The 19,834-nt window shown below is 34.8% G+C and overlaps 2 protein-coding genes across 2 annotated transcripts in view; both read left to right on the top strand.

Annotated features, from left to right (window-relative positions):
* Octbeta2R (Octopamine beta2 receptor) overlaps positions 1-19,834 on the top strand; it is a 673,234-nt gene that overhangs the window by 437,392 nt on the left and 216,008 nt on the right. The window lies entirely within an intron of this gene.
* Positions 1,474-2,643, top strand: LOC142234835 (uncharacterized). The gene has a single exon (XM_075306036.1). The coding sequence runs from the start codon at positions 1,474-1,476 to the stop codon at positions 2,641-2,643; it is 1,170 nt and encodes a 389-aa protein (XP_075162151.1).

Genomic DNA, 19,834 nt, shown 5'->3' with positions numbered 1-19,834 from the left:
TTTTTCAATAAAGATTTTGCAAAGCTAATGGAAAAATATCACATTAACCACTACTCCACATATAGTGTAATGAAGGCATCGATTGTTGAACGCTTCAATCGCACATTAAAAAGTAAAATGTTCCGTGACTTTTCGTTCAATGGAAACTATAAGTGGATTGATATCTATAAAAAGTTAATATATTCATACAATAGAACGAGACATCGTACAATAAAAATGCCGCCATACAAAGTAAATTCAAAAAACGAACAAGAGTTACTCGATACCGTATATAGCAATCTAAAAATATTCAAGACACACAAGTACAAGGTGGGTGATTTTGTTCGAATCAGCAAATATAAAAATATATTTGAAAAGGGGTATACCCCTAATTTCAGTACAGAAATATTCCGTATTAAATTAATCAAAGTCACAAACCCAGAAACATATATATTGGAAGATTATCAGGGGCACCCCATTAAGGGATGTTTTTATGAGGAGGAATTGAAAAGAACTAAGTATCCCAATTCTTACCTAGTTGAAAAAGTTTTAAAAACTAGAGGAGATCGTGTTTATGTCAAATGGCTGGGTTTCTCAAATCAACATAACTCTTGGATAAATAAAAGCGATTTAATATAGTAGAAACACATCATTCAAAGCATAGTACTCATTATGTCAATAACGCTAGCCCTAACGGGGAAATCTTCCATTCTAACCGCGGAATATTTCCCTTCATTGCAGCTCTCTGGAGATTATGAATGTGCATTAATTGATTTCCATTCATACAACTCTATACCCAATGTCGATAATGATAACAATCTATTTCATATCGGTGAGAAAGTAATCGAAATTCCCATAGGATCATATGAATTGGAAGACATTGTCGATTATATAAAAATGGCCTATGGAAGAAACAATGGGTCAAAAAGTATTGAAATTGTTGCTAACAACAATACATTGCAAATTGAAATATTTTCTTCGCATGATATAATCGACTTTAATCATGAACATTCTATCGGAGGATTATTGGGTTTCAAAAGAGGGACTCTCTCACCCAACATAACACATAAGTCATCCCTTCCCGTGAACATTATGAGAGTGAATGCAATTCAAATTCAATGTAATATTACATCCGGTGCCTTCATGAATAATTTACCGGTGCATACTATTCATGAATTTGCAATAAATGTTTCCCCTGGATATAAAATAGACGAAATACCAAGAAATTTAGTTTATTTACCTGTTAACGTCAAAGAAATCAGTTCACTTAAAGTGTGGATTGTAGATCAAGAAGAAAGAATAATAAATTTTCGCGGAGAGGAAATTACTTTACGCATTCATCTAAGGCCAGCTGACAGATGATTATTTATAATAAAAACATAAGCGGAAAGTCAAAGGCAAACACTCAAGTGCAAACCGCCAACCGCAGACTACTGCCTTTAACTAAGCAAAATATAAAATTTTTAAAATCTCTCAACCTTCGTTTAAAACAAAATGACTGAAATTCTTAATGTATCCGAAAAGCCTTTTTCAGATGAAAATATTACTAAAAAAGACTACCATAGTTATGTCCCATATATTCGTTCATTTAAAAACAATGATGAAATAAGAATAACCATACAAAATCAAGATTTGTATGTATTACCGGCTGAAAGTTACATTTACATAGAGGGTACCATAACAGTGGCCAGTGGAGAAAGAGCAATCAATGCTCGTTTGAAAAACAATTGTGTAGCGCACATGTTTGATGAAATCCGATATGAGCTTAATGGTGTTGAAATTGATCGATCGAGATATCTTGGAATATCAAGTACAATAAAAAATTTCGCATCTCTAACAAGTTTTGAGAGTAATATGCTTCTAAACGCAGGATGGAGTTCTTTAGAGGATATATCCGTAAACACATTCAACTTTTATGTTCCATTGAAGATGTTACTCGGTTTTGCTGAAGACTTCCATAAAATTATCTTGCATAGCAAACATGATCTTATACTTCTGCGAAGTTCTAGTGATAGCCAAGCATGCTATTCATCGGATCCCAAAGAAAATCTAAATTTAACCATCACCAACGTGATGTGGAGGATTCCCCATGTTCACCTCTCTGACATAATGAAAGTAAAAGTTATGAAAACAGTGCGCGATGGTACGTCGTTACCAATTGCATTTCGAAGTTGGGATTGCCATTTTAACCCCACATTCTTTGGTTCGATGAAGTGCAATTGGAATGTCAAGTTGTCGTTGAACAGGGAGAGACCACGCTTCATTTTGTTTGCATTTGTACGAGAAGGAAAGTTTGCTCATTGTAATTTAACCAATATAAAAGTTCATTTGAACTCTGAGACCTATCCATATGATGATTTAAATTTAAAATTTGATGAGAATCGATATGCCATACTCTACGAAATGTATACGAAATTTCAAGAAAACTATTATCAAAGGGAGTCATATCCAATTTTAAGTCTTAAAAAGTTCAAAGAATCACCAATAATAGTCATTGATGTTAGCCATCAAAATGAAATGATAAAGCATGGACCAATAGATGTCAAACTCGAGATTGAAACGAGTAAATTAATCCCTCAAAATACTCATGCCTACTGTCTTATATTACATGATCGATTGATGGAATACACACCTTTGACTGCAGTTGTCCGAAAAATTATTTAAGAATAGAATTATTTTTGTTTTATTATTATTATTATTTATTATTTTTTTTTGCATAGTTACATGAATATATAAATAAATAGTTTTTATTTACATGAGATTTGCTTAGTTAATAAGTTAAAATTATATAAATAAATAAATAAAAATAAATAAATAAATAATGTTGTTTTTTTTCTTTTACATTACAATGACTTAATGAATATACTTAATAATATCAGTACTATACTTATTCTATTCGACAAAATCCAAATTCAAGTCGTCTAAATCATTTATTGATGCCAAGTCAAGATTTTGAATATCATTCAAACTAACATCAAACACCATTGGATTTATAGACTCCAAGTCGATTTCATTACTAGATATGCTATGGTTTTCATTTGCAATCGCATAGTGCCCCCATGCATATGTATTAATGCCATCTTCTCGAATTTTTCTTTTATCGTCGTTATAGCTTAAAGTTATTTTATTAACTTTATTTGTAAACACTGTGTGTTTTTTAGACCTAAAAACTAGCATGCTATCACTTAAATTCTTTTTATTAAAAAGACATTCACGATACGTTTCAAATGTGTATTTTCTTAACACAGATTTCTTGACGCCCTTAGATTTTTTTATTTCCGCACAATCCTCCACTTTCATGGAGTACATTTTTGGCCTCAACCCTATGAACTCAGTCATTATTCTCCCCGAATTCTCATCTTTCATCATTCCCAAAACTTTTTTATTTGAAATAGGGAAATTGAATCTATTATTAAGAGGTAGGTCGGATGTATCAAATCTTGCTTTAATATCATCCGGAGTTATTTCTTCATAGAAGTCCCTACCTATGAATTCGAGGACCATGGAATCGGTGTCAGTGTACGCTAAGGTTACATCATTCCCGAACTTTTTTTTCAAAAATCCATAGTAGAAATCATACATAAAATGTTTAGAAATTTCTAAAATGGCAAACCCCATTTGAATAGGTTTATCTAATAAAATTTCTTCTTTGTTCATTTGGATGGCGACCATATTTTCTCCAAAATGAATAAGGCTATTGAAATTTGGCCTAGAAATCAATTTCACCGCACTATTTCTTTGTCCTACTGTTTCCCATACCTTTACAATTCTCACGTCTGTCCGTTTTTCCACATTTTCCATAGTCTTGCCATATATCGCATTATTCAACAATTTGAAAAAATCTTTTTCAAATGCAATATTTGTTTTTGCTCTATGGCTATTATTTATATCAATAAAGGGACGTAAATAATCGCTTTGTACAAATGTTAATATCCTGTGTACTTTTTCAAGTTTTAAACCCAAATCTAAACATTGTTGCAGATTTCTATAGTGGATTACATAGTTTTTCTTATCCTCAAAATCTGCAATCAATTTTTTAAATTTGGATCCGGGAGGAAATTTGTTTTCAGGACATGGTGGAAAATCGTTTAAATAGTCATGGATTTCTTTAGGATAGGAGAGATCTACCTCAAGGAAATAACCATGAGTGGCATCGGCAGGTAATTTAGATATATTATCAAAAAAGAATTTTAGTAGAAATTCTGGACTTCCAATCACCCACTCGAAATCTTTCTGTGGGAGACATTGGGACATGGCTAGTCCATATAAATTATTTGCGTCAATGTATAAGAGGATACTCAAAACTAGATCCTCTATATAATCTTTCATATATTTGTTATTAGCACGAACATATCTTTTGCTACACTGAACTATTCCACCTCTAATCCCCCTCATACAGAAATTATGCATTTCTTTATCTAATAAGAGATGTAGTTCAGTTGTTCGTGTAACTAACTTCAACATTGCCTCCCAAGAAAGACCAGGCACCGTAAAGTAATGGCATGGATCAAGTTCATGAATGTCAATGCACATTGTGCGAAATTTTTCGAATATGTCAGCTAATAAAAGAACATCTGTAATCAAATACAGTTCCATATAGTCTTTTAATGTCTGACAACCCATTGTTCTCCACACATTTTGTGCATGTGTGTAGTCTTCCACAGTGCATGGTGTATCATTTAGAGTGTTGTAAAATTCTTCTATGGGCGGTAGCTTATCATCGCTCAATTTACTATGACTTGATAAATAGTCGTAGCAGAAAACCCCTTTCCTTTTCATTAGATCGAAATTGGCTGGGAAGTGTTCCTTTACATTGTGAAGGGCATCATCGGTCAAATTACGAGCAAGTGTATCTAAACTCGCAGCCATAAATTTGAAACTATCCAAAAACCTCAATTCTAATATTTTTTTATTTCCCATTGGAATTATGTGAGACATTGAAATATATGTCTCCTTATTCTGAGCAATAACAGACGTAGTACCCTCAAAGTGGGCCAAGTCTTTGATAAAAAGATGACAATCATATTTTGAAAAATTGTGGAAAAAAATAGGAATGAAATTGGCTACTTGATACTGAAGGTTGCAGCTGTTGTGTGCTGCCCCTCTGTATTTGCCTGTGAGGTGACAGTGATCTCTCACCTTTTTTTCCACCCTAGTGTTAATGACACCTTTGCAAATGTGGCATGTTTTTGCTTTTAAAAATTCCCTAGTCTCTAAGGGCGTCAAGCTATCCATCGGTTTGATTACCTTTAGACGATTGTAGATTAGTTTACAATCCGCAATTAAATTTTTTAAGAACTCTTTGATTGCATCAGCACCCGTATACGTTCTTAAAATATTTTGCGAACTATCATAGCTACATATGATTTTGTAGCCATATGCACATGGCACATGTTCCTTCAAATATGTGGTCTTTGAAGTGCTACCACTCTGTGCACTACAATCCTCTAAAACGCATTCAAAGTCCGCATACACCGTATGTGAAACTTTAATTTGTCTTTTGAAATTTTTAAATGTTAATCTTTGACGTTCTTTTTCGGGCATCGTTCTCTTTACCTGTTGGCATTTTTCGAAATGATTATTAAGGTTCTCCTCCGTTGAAAAATGACGTAAACATAGATCGCATAGGAAAATACGTCCATTATTTTTTCGTTTCTGCATGCTTAAAAGTCTGTAAAGAGAAACAAATACTTTAGATAAATCGTGATTGTGCATATAAGAAAGAATAAGAATTACCTCGACTTGTTTAAAACAAGTATATAATGTGATTTGTCTCCTTCCTCCAGCAGTACTAAATCAACATGATTTAGTTTTACATTTTCAGTTTTAAAATACGGGCCGACAATGACATCATTAACATAGCCGAACACATTAACACTTATCTCCGGATTTTGTTCTTCAAAGCGTTTAATGTGTTGTAACGCCAATGGGAAATGTAGTCCACCAAAATTTAAAATTTTCCCATTTGCCAAATTGATTATATCACTGCCTATGTTGACGTTGTATGAGCTTATCGCATTTCTATTGTTTCTGGGCATGCCTCCAACTGCAGCTACCATACACCACTTAAAACAGAAATCGTCTCTATTTTTTATGTTCAAGCATGCTAATTTCCTTTGCAATGCTAGTGGTGTGGGCAAGTATGATGAACCATTGACAAGGTTCACTCGATTCACATTGATGTCTAGTCTAGCAATCTTACTTAATGCCCATCCTGAATCTCTTTCTTGAAATTCGGACATTTTGTTCAGAATGCTATCGAACTGTGTCTCAAACAGTTTTTCAATATCATCTGATTTTGTGGCTAGACACATTTTTGTTATGTGATTAAATATTTTTGGCGCACACACACCATCACCATTAGACTGTTGAGCTGCTTCATTAACCGGTTTTACATATTCACCGACTAGTTCAATATTGAACTTTACGGTGATGTGCTCCTTGATTTTTTTTGTCACTAGATTCACCAGTGATGATTTAGCCTCATTCAAAAATTCTTCAGGAAGGATTACATTGCTTGTATTGCAATATTCATAAATTGCGATACGTTTTTTAAAAGCGCTTTTTGTTTCACGCAATTTCTCCCCTTCTTGCTGTTGCTGGCGTTGAGGTAGGCTAGAAGTTGATGGAGTGTCTATGTCATTGTCGACCCTCACCGCACTCGTTTTCCGTTGCTCGTTCACAATTTGGCTGATATTTCCGCCATGGTGAATGTTCATCCTGTTGCTGTATGTAGGTTTTTCCACATCTATTTTGCGTTTCTTGATGGGCATCTCTAATGCAGTTTGCTGACTGATCCACTGATCGTAATGTTGTTGTTGTTGTTGCTGTTGAAGGCCATTGTAATATTGATGATTTGCATGCAGATTGTTGATCCATCCTTGATCGTAATGTTGTTGTTGTTGTTGTTGGAAACCAACGATACATTGATTTTGATTGGTATTCAACCATTGATATGTTGGTTGATTGTTGTTCCATATTTGTTCGCACTGTTGTTGTTGTTGTTGTTGGAGATGGTTGCTCCACTGATGAGAAAGATGTTGATTGTTGTTGTTGCTCATGTTATCGTTGAGTGGGTAAAGTTGTGGGGCTTGCATGTTGCCCCAATATCCCTGCTGTTGATTGATGACATTTCCAGTTTGCGTGGATGCCCCACCACCCATTGACATTGCCACTAAACCATCATTCATTTTCCTTTTATTGGAATTCATTTCCATCACTTGTCCTCCAAGAACTTGAGGACATTTCTCTTTGTGAGACATCAAAATATATTTATTTTCACAGAATTCACCGCATATGCAATGTCTGGAAACATGAGAATTGTAATCTCTCTTACCGGCGAAGTTGATGGAGCACAAATTGCAGAAGTAAGATGCCATTTTCTTGTTTTTGTTTTTTTTTTTTTAGGATTTCCAATATATGTAGAAAAAGTGTTTTTGTTGTTGTTGTTTTTTTTTTTTGTTAATTTGACGCGTGAGCACGTTTTTCGCTTCCGTTTTGTTATTACCAAACAAATGTTTAAATTTATTTGAACAATATATATATTTTATATATTTTTATATATTTATAATTGAAAATTTGAAAAGCGCAAGATTTCGAAACGTTATAAAAGGGTTTGAGATTGGACACAAACTGAAGACATTATTTTTTTGAAGTGAAGTTTTAACCCTTTACAAGTGTATTATAGGACACTCTATCGCTATCACATCATAAATTCATCACTTTATCTCGTTTGCTTTTCTATAGGATCACTCAATTAGTCTCCCCACCTATAACCAAATCATAAGGTACAGAAAAACAAAACGATATCATTGTCACCAAATAGTCTAATGCCAGACCTAACGATCATGTACAATTTACCGGCAAATCATATATTAACCATCCTTATCAATTAGCCTCATCACCTAGTCTCAATATCACTGCAATCCTAACCAAACGATCAAACGAAAAATGCCATACACACGCACACGCTTTTCCAACAATCATTTTATATTTTTTCCACATTCACTTTTCTTTATCCGACAATAACAACAACTCAAACACATCAGAACCCAAACGTGTACATTCAACATACACAGAACCACATGCATTTTAAGAAATTTTTTAGAATACAAGATTAGCAAGATCATATCTTTGGAGAAAGTCATAAATAAATCTATTTTCCCCCAATAAAATTTTTGGGATCCTCAAAAATTTTAACTTGATAAAACAACTTTCATAAACCTTATCATCTTATCAACCAACCAACGTGAAGTTTTAACCCTTTATAAGTGTATTATAGGACACTCTATCGCTATCACATCATAAATTCATCACTTTTTCTCGTTTGCTTTTCTATAGGATCACTCAGTTAGTTTGGAGAATGTTATAGATAAAGTGCATCGAAGTGCAACCAACAAACCATCGAAGTGCAACCATCTTTGATAAACATATGTAACCCCTGTCAAACAATAAATCAATTTTGTAAGCCCCAATAACATTTCTGACATCCACAAAAATTTAATCTTGATAAACGAACGTGCAACCAACTTTGATAAACCTTATCATCTTATAAACCAACCAATGTATTTAACCCCGTCAAACAATAAATCAATTTTGTAAGCCCCAAAAAAGTTTTGGGGATAATCAACCTTATCTTTGTTTACATAGCACTTGACCTAATTACATAAAGCACGTGACCTATATCTTAAACGCAGACCAATAAAAATTCAACCTTATCTTATCTTATCTTTGCATAAACCACTTGACCTATATCTGAAACGCAGAAAGTATCTCTACTGGGATAAATATTTCGCCAAATAATCCATGTTCGGCAGCTCAAAAAATTATTACCAGTATTAATGAAAACCTCTCAAAAATACTTGCGACATATTCTGTAAGTCACGCCTCATGGACTTAAGCAATTAAAAATTGATTGAAAAATTTTGCAATTAATAAATTAATGGATACACTTAACTTTCTAATTAAACTCGAAAGACTAAGTCAGTTAAAAAGTAATGTATTTTTTTAAATTTTTCATTAAAAATTTATTTCAAACAATCAATCCTTTAATGAAATTAAAAACACAAAGTCAGTTAAGAAAGTCATTGAAAATAATTACATTTTTAATTAAAAAAACAAGTAAGGAAAGTCTAAAGTCGGGCGGGGCCGACTATATTATACCCTGCACCACTTTGTAGATCTAAATTTTCGATTCCATATCACATCCGTCAAATGTGTTGGGGGCTATATATAAAGGTTTGTCCCAAATACATACATTTAAATATCACTCGATCTGGAAGAATTTGATAGACTTCTACAAAATCTATAGACTCAAAATTTAAGTCGGCTAATGCACTGGGTGGAACACAATGTTAGTAAAAAACTATGGGAAATATTTAAATCTGAAGCAATTTTAAGGAAACTGGACAAAAGTTTATTTATGGTTTATCGCTCGATATATATGTATTAGAAGTTTAGGAAAATTAGAGCCATTTTTACAACTTATCGACTAAGCAGTGGCGATTTTACAAGGAAAATGTTGGTATTTTGACCAAATCAGAAACACATATATATGGGGGCTATATCTAAATCTGAACCGATTTCAACCAAATTTGGCACGCATAGCTACAATGCTAATTCTACTCCCTGTGCAAAATTTCAACTAAATCGGACCACAAAATTAGCCTCTGTGGTCATATGAGTGTAAATCGGGCGAAAGCTATATATGGGAGCTATATCTAAATCTGAACCGATTTAACCAAATTTGGCAAGCATAGCTACAGTGCTGATTCTACTCCCTGTGCAAAATTTCAACTAAATCGGAGTTAAAAATTGGCCTCTGTGGTCATATGAGTGTAAATCGGGCGAAAGCTATATATGGGAGCTATATCTAAATCTGAACCGATTTCAACCAAATTTGGCACGCATAGCTACAATGCTAATTACACTCCCTGTGCAAAATTTCAACTAAATCGGAGTTAAAAATTGGCCTCTGTGGTCATATGAGTGTAAATCGAGCGAAAGCTATATATGGGAGCTATATCTAAATCTGAACCGATTTCAACCAAATTAGGCACGCATAGCTACAATGCTAATTCTACTCCCTGTGCAAAATTTCAACCAAATTGGGGTAAAACTCTGGCTTCTGGGACCGTATTAGTCCATATCGGGCGAAAGATATATATGGGAGCTATATCTAAATCTGAACCGATTTCAATAAATTTGACACACTTGACTATAGTACTAATTGTTCTTCTTGTGCAAAATTTTAAACAAATTAGGGTAAAACTCTGGCTTCTGGGGCCATATAAGTCCATATCGGGTGAAATATATATATGGGAGCTATATCTAAATCTGAACCGATTTCTTCCAAAATCTATAGGTTTCTATTCTGAGTAAAAACACATACTTATGCCAAATTTGAAGTTGATTGGACTGAAACTGCGACCTAGACTTTGATTACAAAAATGTGTTCACGGACAGACGGACATGGCTATATCGACTCAGGAGCCCACCCTGAGCATTTTTGCCAAAGACACCATGTGTCTATCTCGTCTCCTTCTGGGTGTTGCAAACATATGCACTAACTTATAATACCCTGTTCCACAGTGTGGCGCAGGGTATAATTACAGAGTTTTGCAATCAAAATCAATTAAATTTTTAATTGAATCAATTACAAAAATTAATTGAAATTTGCTCATGAAATCAATTAATTTTGTAATCAAATATTTTTGATAATGTGATTTTTGTGATTGAATACATTTCAATTAAAAAATTAATTTAATCAATTAATTTCGTGATTGAAGTAGACTTTTTATACCCTGCTCCACACTGTGGAACAGGGTATTATAAGTTAGTGCATATGTTTGCAACACCCAGAAGGCGATAGACGAGATAGGCACATGGTGTCTTTAGCAAAAATGCTAAGGGTGGGCTCCTGAGTCGATATAGCGATGTCCGTCTGTCCGTGAACACATTTTTGTAATCAAAGTCTAGGTCGCAGTTTTAGTCCAATCGACTTCAAATTTGGCACAAGTGTGTGTTTTGGCTCAGAATATATCCCTATTGATTTTGGAAGAAATCGGTTCAGATTTAGATATAGATCCCATATATATATTTCGCCCGATATGGACTTATATGGCCCCAGAAGCCAGAGTTTTACCCAAATTTACTTAAAATTTTGCACAACAAGAACAATTAGTACAATAGTCAAGTGTGTCAAATTTTATTGAAATCGGTTAAGATTTAGATATAGCTCCCATATATATCTTTCGCCCGATATGGACTAATACGGTCCCAGAAGCCAGAGTTTTACCCCAATTTGGTTGAAATTTTGCACAGGGAGTAGAATTAGCATTGTAGCTATGCGTGCCAAATTTTGTTGAAATCGGTTCAGATTCAGATATAGCTCCCATATATAGCTTTCGCCCGATTTACACTCATATGACCACAGAGGCTAATTTTTTGCTCCGATTTAGTTGAAATTTTGCACAGGGAGTAGAATTAGCATTGTAGCTATGCGTGCAAAATTTGGTTGAAATCGGTTCAGATTTAGATATAGCTCCAATATATAGCTTTCGCCCGATTTACACTCATATGACCACAGAGGCTAATTTTTTGCTCCGATTTAGTTGAAATTTTGCACAGGGAGTAGAATTAGCATTGTAGCTATGCGTGCCAAATTTGGTTGAAATCGGTTCAGATTTAGATATATCTCCCATATATAGCTTTCGCCCGATTTACACTCATATTACCACAGAGGCCAATTTTTAACTCCGATTTAGTTGAAATTTTGCACAGGGAGTAGAATTAGCATTGTAGCTATGCGTGCAAATTTGGTTGAAATCGGTTCAGATTTAGATATAGCTCCCATATATATGTTTTTCTGATTTCGACAAAAATGGTCAAAATACCAACATTTTCCTTATAAAATCGCCACTGCTTAGTGGAAAAGTTGTAAAAATGACTCCAATTTTCCTAAACTTCTAATACATATATATCGAGCGATAAATCATAAATAAACTTTTTCGAAGTTTCCTTAAAATTGCTTCAGATTTATACGTTTCCCATATTTTTTTACTAGCATTGTGTTCCACCCTAGTGCATTAGCCGACTTAAATTTTGAGTCTATAGATTTTGTAGAAGTCCATCAAATTCTTCCAGATCGAGTGATATTTAAATGTATGTATTTGGGACAAACCTTTATATATAGCCCCCAACACATTTGACGGATGTGATATGGTATCGAAAATTTAGATCTACAAAGTGGTGCATGATATAATATAGTCGGCACCGCCCGACTTTAGACTTTCTTACTTGTTTAATGTTGCAAAACTTCCGGGTTTTCGAATTTGGAAAAGTGAGCATTCCAGGTTCTCGAATTAAAAAAAAGAATGGAAAAGTGGTATTTCTCACCTTGTGACTGCATCACAAATATCGATTTTTCGTCTTTTTCGAAAGTTTTGAGCTGTAGGTAAAACGTAAAATTTTATCTTCTTTGTGTGTAAATGTATCAACCTTTCGCAAATGTAGACAGAAGGGCCTTTTAACGTAAGTTTTTTTAATAAATGATATATTCTACACACACTCTCGGAGTTACCATAGATATATTTGTTCATATTTTCGATTATTCCATTGTCAACTTTTCGACTTTTTCCCTAAAAGTAAATTTTGACCAATATCCAAAGTCTGTTACTCAATTTGAGACGATTTCCAAAGATATCAAACGGCGTTTAGTCAAACTTAAAGATTGAAAAACTTAGACTTCTAATGTGCGATTTTTTGGATAAAAACTCGATTTTCGACTTTTGTATCCCTGAGAAAAATATTATCTGTGGCCAACGATTTGATGTCCTGAAAATACGAATGCGAATTTTGCTTTTCTCTGATATAAAGTTCTTTCCTTGTCCGAAAGTCGATATACTTGTCAATGAAGTCATTTTGTCACTATAGTTAAATGATACGACTTAAAAATGGGTATCTTTATTGGTATCCGCTTGGCTTTAAAAAATCTGAAAACCTCATCAAAAAATAATGAATGTTTTTCAATACATAATTTTTAAGATTCTTTATACCCTCCACATTACTTTGTCATTTCGTTTGTAACACATCGAAATATTGGTCTTAGGCCCCATAAAATATTTATATTCTCGTTCGTGATGAAATTCTGAGTCAATCTAGCAATGTCCGTCCGTCCGTCTATGGAAATCACCCTAACTTCCGAACCAAACAAGCTATCGACTTGAAGTAGTTGTTATTGATGTAGGTCGGATGGTATTAAAAATGGGCCATATCGGACCACTTTACGTATAGCCCCCATATAAACCGACTCCCAGATTTGGCTAGCGGATCATCATAGAGAAGCAAATATTTCATCCGATTCCGTTTGAAATTTGGTACGTGTACTAAAGTGTGATACGGTCAAAATTTGGTCAATATAAACTTGACGTATTTCTTTCAATTTTGCATTTAAAAAACCTCAACACCCCTCATTTTGAAGGTGTGTGTGTGTGTGTGTGTAGAATATTGCTCCTATTTGATTTTGGAATTCACTCTTCAGTTGTCAAAATGCCGTCCAAGCAAGAAGAGCAGCGTATCAAAATTTTGCTCGCGCATCGCGAAAATCAGAGCTACTCGCACGCAAAACTGGCAAAATCGCTAAAAGTTGCCAAATCAACCGTTACAAATGTAATTAAAGTGTTTGGGAAACGTTTGTCGACAACCAGGAAGTCTGGATCGGGGGGAAATCGAAAACCGGAAGCCGCTGAGACGACAAAGAGAGTTGCCGGTAGTTTCAAGCGAAACCCTAACCTCTCTCTCTGAGATGCCGCAAATAAGCCAAAAACCGAGTCGGACTATCGACTTACAAGAAGGTAGTGACTCCAAATCGCGATGATAAACAAAATACGACGGCCAAAGCGCGATCCCGGAGGCTGTACACGACGATGCTGACGAAGTTTGACTGCGTGGTAATGGACGACGAAACCTACGTCAAAGCCGACTACAAGCAGCTTCCGGGACAGGATTTTTATACGGCAAATGGAAGGGGAAAGGTAGCAGATATTGTCAAGCACATAAAACTGTCAAAGTTCGCAAAGAAATATCTGGTTTGGCAAGTCATCTGTACCTGTGGCTTGAAAAGCAGCATTTTCATAGCTTCCGGGACTGTCAACCAAGAAATTTACGTGAAAGAGTGTTTGAATAACGTCTGCTGCCTTTCCTGAAGAAACACGGTTGTTCCGTACTGTTTTGGCCGGATTTGGCATCTTGCCATTACGGTAAAAAGGCCATGGAGTGGTACGCCGCCAACAACATGCAGGTGGTTCCCAAGGACAAGAACCCTCCCAACACGCCAGAGCTCCGCCCAATTGAGAAATACTGGGCTATTGTCAAGCGGAACCTAAAGAAGACCAAAAAAACTGCCAAAGACGAGCAGCAGTTCAAGGCAAACTGACTTTCTGCGGCGAAGAAGGTGGACAAGGTGGCTGTACAAAATCTGATGGCAGGTGTCAAGCGTGAGGCCCGGCAATTCGGATTTGGAAAAGCGAAAGCCTAACTGAATATTTTTCCTGAATTTTATACTAATTGAACTTGAAAAAGAAATTTAATTTGATTTTTTTAAATAAACGATTTCACCGATTTACACGCGTTTTCCCCTGACCAAATTTTGACCGTATCACCCTTTAACACTATGACCTTTAACATTCGTGTAAAAATGGCTCCAATTTTTATATAGCCCCCAATAAACCGATCCCCAGATTTTGCTTGCGGATCCCCTTGGAGGAGCAACTTTCATCCGGTTTGGTTGAAATTTGTTAAGTGGTGTTAGTATATGCTCTCTAACATTCATCCTAAAATTGGTCCATATAGGTCCATAATTATATATAGCCTCATATAAAAGGATCCCCAGATTTGACTTCTGAAGTCTCTTGGAAGAGCAAATTTCATCCGATTCGGCTGAAATGTTGTACGCTATGTTAGTATATGACCACTAATAACCATGTAAAAATTGGTCCATATCGGTCTACTATTGCATATAGCCCCAATATAAACCGATCCCAAGATTTGATCTCTTGAGCATCTTGGAAGACCAAATTTCTTGGAGGAGCAAATTTCATCCGATTCGGCTGAAATTTGGTACATCGTGTTAGTATACGGCCGGTTCCCTCCGAACGTATATACTTGTTTTACTTGAAACATAGCATAATTTCTACTTGAAATCGAATCTGAATTTGATTAAGCCGATAGCCTAAGTTGCCAGTTGCTTATGTTGTTATACATTTATTATAATTTGTAATTATAAAAACGATTTTAATACATATATATAAATATATGTATTCCATAGAACATAGAAAAAATCTGAAAAAAAACAAATAATTTAAAATTTCTTTTTTAGAATGAAGTACGCAAAACTCAAATCATCTAAACAAAATTCTATTACACATTTAAAATTAAAAAAAAAAATCGTTTGATGGCTGCCTTTCATCTGCTACAATGTTATTGATGTTTTAATTTGTTGGTGAAAAGTAAAATAAAAATCAATTCTGAATTTTTGTTAAATTTAATTTGCATGTCAAATGATTGACATGTTTTGCAATGATTTGGTTTGATGTATTGTGCATCTTACCACACCAAATACAATTGAAAACATATGGGGGAAAAATTAAAAAAAATATATTTTTCAAAAAATTATTGGGAGCACAAATTAAAAACGTTTGTTTTTTTTTTTTAATGTTTGAGAATTTACTCCGAAAAAAATATTGCAGACAGATCAATCGAAATATTTTCCTTCGCTAGCCACAACTTTTTCCCATCTGTCTGGCAAACATTCTAAAACATGATGTTGTTTTGTATAAATTTTGCTATAGCGCATTTCTTTTTTGCATTACCTATCAGCCACCTAGTATATGTATTCTTGTTCGCAATGAAATTGTGAATCGTTTGTCCGTCCGTGTGTCTGTCAAAACCACGCTAACTATCAAGCGAATTAGGATATCTGCTTGAAAATTGATACAAATGCATATAAATTGCTATATGTCGTCGAGTATTGCGAATGGGGTATATAGAAGTTTATATAGGTATTGTCATCGTATAATTATTCAAATTTCACTTCTTGAGTATTCCGAAAACTTATATCACCCGAATAATTCTGTACGTTATCCAGTGTGGTTACTAAGCCAACTTTGTGCGTATTGGTGCAAAGTTAGATATAACCCCCATATAATATCGTAGACCGATCTTCCGATTTTATTTCACGAGCATCCTGAAGGCTTATTTTTGGCCTTATCCCCCTGAAATTGGGTACTTGTTGTCGATATTATTAAATATATCCCCTATATATACCGATCTACAGATTTGAATTCTTGAACGTCCTAAAGGCTTATTTTGCATCCGATTGCGTACGTGAGCAGAGAGTAAATCCAGCGATATTGCGTTTCTAAAACAAGTTATCATGGCAGATTGGTGGTACAATTAATAAAACAGCAGGTGATACATCATTAATCGGATATTTTAATGGATAATTGACCGACGACTAATAGACCAATTTGTACAGAAACAAGTATATACAGCAGTAAGTTCGGCCGGGCCGAATATTAAATCTTAAATCTTGATGACAGGTATTCTCCCAAGCAGATCAGTTCAACCAGCACACTTTTCCCAAAATTGTATTCCTATAGAAAATTTTCTCAAGATTTTATTTCTATAGAAATTTTTCTCAAAATTTCATGTCTACAGAAAATTTTGTCATAATTTTATTTCTATAGAAAATGTTGTCATAATTTTATTCCTATAGAAAATTTTTCAAAATTTTATTTCTATTGAAACTTTGGTCAAACTTTTATTTCTATAGAAATTTTTCTCAAAATTTTATGTCTATAGAAAATTTTCTCAAAATTTTATATATAGAAAAATTTCTCATAATTTTATTTCTATAGAAAATTTTCTCACAATTAGAAAAATTAGAGTCTTTTTTACAACTTTTCGACTAAGCAGTGCCGATTTTACAAGGAAAATGTTGGTACACGCAAAGAAAAAAACGTTTGGAAAACGTGTACCGAAAACGTTTTTCTTGTGTTTTTTGAATTGCTTCGAAAATTTTAAACTTTTATCACCAAAAAAATTCGTTTGTTACAAAATTATTATTTTTTCAATAAAAAAAGTTATTTTTGAAACAACAACATAGTCCATTTCGTTTATATCAAACACTGTTCTTTTCTGACTTTAGGTCTTTAATAAGACACATTTTACAGTTCAAAATTTAATAAGCTACAATGTAATGTTGAACATTTTTTCGGAATCTTCCGAACATATCTGTAATATATGCAAAATAAAAAAAAAAAAAAACAAGTATATACGGCCGCAAGTTCGGCCAGGCCGAATCTTATGTACCCACCACCATGGATTGCGTAGAAACTTCTACGAAAGACTGTCATCCACAATCGAATTACTTGGGTTGTGGTAACTTAAAACTTCTTAACATCGTTTTCTAAATTGTGATTTAGTCCATACATGGTATATATTAGACAAAAAAGTTATGTATAGTTAAGTCTACAAATAATTACGAATCGATATGGACATTTGCACGGTACGTAGGGAGCCAGAATTGAAATATGGGGGTCGCTTATATGGGGGCTATATATAATTATGAACTTGATATGGACCAATTTTTGTGTGATTGGGGATCGATTTATCTGAGGGCCATATATAACTATAGACCGATATGGACCTAGTTAGGCATGGTTGTTAACGACCATATACTAGCACAATGTACCAAATTTCAACTCACTCGGATGAAATTTGCTCCTCCAAGAGGTTCCAAAACCAAATCTCGGGATCGGTTTATATGGGGCTATGTACGATTATGGACTGATATGGGCCAGTTTTGGCATGGTTGTTAAATATCATATACTACCACCACATACCAAATTTCAAGCAGATCGGATGAATTTTGCTTCTCCAAAAGGCACCGGAGGTCAAATCTGGGGATCGGTTTATATGGGAGCTATATATAATTGTGGACTGATAGGAACCAATTCCTGCATGGTTGTTGGATACCATATACTAACATCACGTACCAAATTCCAACCGAATGGGAAGAATTTTACTCTTCCAAGGGGCTCTGGAGGTCAAATCTGGGGATCGGTTTATAGGGGCCTATATATAATTATGGACCGATATCGACCAATTTTTGCATGGGAATTTGAGGCCATATATTAACACCACGTACCAAATTTCAACTGAATCAAATGAATTTTGGTCTTCCAAGAGGTTCCGGAGGTCAAATCTGGTGATCGGTTTATATGGGGGCTATATATAATTATGAACCGATGTGGACCAACTTTTGCATGGTTGTTAGAGACCATATACTAACATCACGTACCAAATTTCAGCTGGATCGGATGAAATTTGGTTCACTTAGAGGCCTCGCAAGCCAAATCGGGGGATCGGTTTATATGGGGGCTATATATAATTATGGTCCGATGTGGACCAATTTTTGCATGGTTATTAGAGACCACATACTAACATCACGTACCAAATTTCAGCCGGATCGGATGAAATTTGGTTCACTTAGAGGCCTCGCAAGCCAAATCGGGAGATCGGTTTATATGGGGGCTATATATAATTATGAACCGATGTGGACCAATTTTTTCATGATTGTTAGAGACCATATACTAACACTATGTACCAAATTTCAGCCGGATCGGATGAAATTTGCTTCTCTTAAAATCTCCGCAAGCCAAATCGGGGGATCGGTTTATATGGGGGCTATATATAATTATGGACCGATTAGGACCAATTTTTGCATGGTTGTTAGAGACCATATACTGACACCATGTACCAAATTTCAGCCGGATCGGATGAAATTTGCTTCTCTTAGAGGCCTCGCAAGCCAAATTTTGGGGTCTGTTTATATGGGGGCTATACGTAAAAGTGGACCGATATGGCCCATTTGCAATACTATCTAACCTGCATCAATAACAACTACTTGTGCCAAGTTTCAAGTCGATAGCTTGTTTCGTTCGGAAGTTAGCGTGATTTCAACAGACGGATGGACGGACGGACATGCTCAGATCGACTCAGAATTTCACCACGACCCAGAATATATATACTTTATGGGGTCTTAGAGCAATATTTCGATGTGTTACAAACGGAATGACAAAGTTAATATACCCCCCATCCTATGGTGGTGGGTATAAAAAACTTTGGTCGAAGCAGGGATCGAACCCACGACCCTTGGCATGCAAGTCGGACGTAGCAACCACAGCTCCACGGTGCCAAACTAAATGTTTGTTTCTGTTAAATAAACTTTGTTCATTCGGTTCGTGGGCGCCGCAAGCTATGCTATATAAATATAACTTATATGGGCATTTATCTTTTGATGACCATAACAGGTACATAGCTCAGTGGTTAGTGTGTTGGCTTACAAAGTGCATGGTCCGTGGTTCGATTCTCCGTCCAGGCGAAAGGTAAACAAATGTTAAAAATTTATAAAATCGTATAATTTCTTCTACATTGTTGGTATTACAGGAAAAGGTGTTAAGAACTAAAAACCTCGTGGATGTGAGAAAGATGTGAGGGAAAATGAAATTAGCAAGAAAACAATGTTTTTTTTTTGAGTTTCTCTTTATGAAATTGTTTTTACATCCTGGAAAAGAATAAACGTTTATCACAAAAAGTATATACTTTTCTTCCAATTACACTTCCTTACAGCGAAAAGCAAATGAGAAACGAACTTTGTTTGTATATATGGGAGCTATATCTAAATCTGAACAAATTTGGCACGCATAGCTACAATGCTACTTCTACTCCCTGTGAAAAATTTTAATTAAATCGGAGTAAAAGATTGGACACTGTGGTCATATGAGTGTAAATC

The sequence above is a fragment of the Haematobia irritans genome, chromosome 1, assembly GCF_050003625.1.
Source record: "Haematobia irritans isolate KBUSLIRL chromosome 1, ASM5000362v1, whole genome shotgun sequence".
In the NCBI taxonomy this organism is placed as follows: Eukaryota; Metazoa; Arthropoda; class Insecta; order Diptera; family Muscidae; genus Haematobia; species Haematobia irritans.
The sequence above is the reverse complement of the archived record's forward strand: the minus strand, read 5'-3'. Positions and strand labels throughout refer to the sequence as shown.

Excerpts from the sequence above, each read along its gene's own strand:
- LOC142234835 (XM_075306036.1), top strand. The coding sequence starts at position 1,474 with ATGACTGAAATTCTTAATGTATCCGAAAAGCCTTTTTCAGATGAAAAT.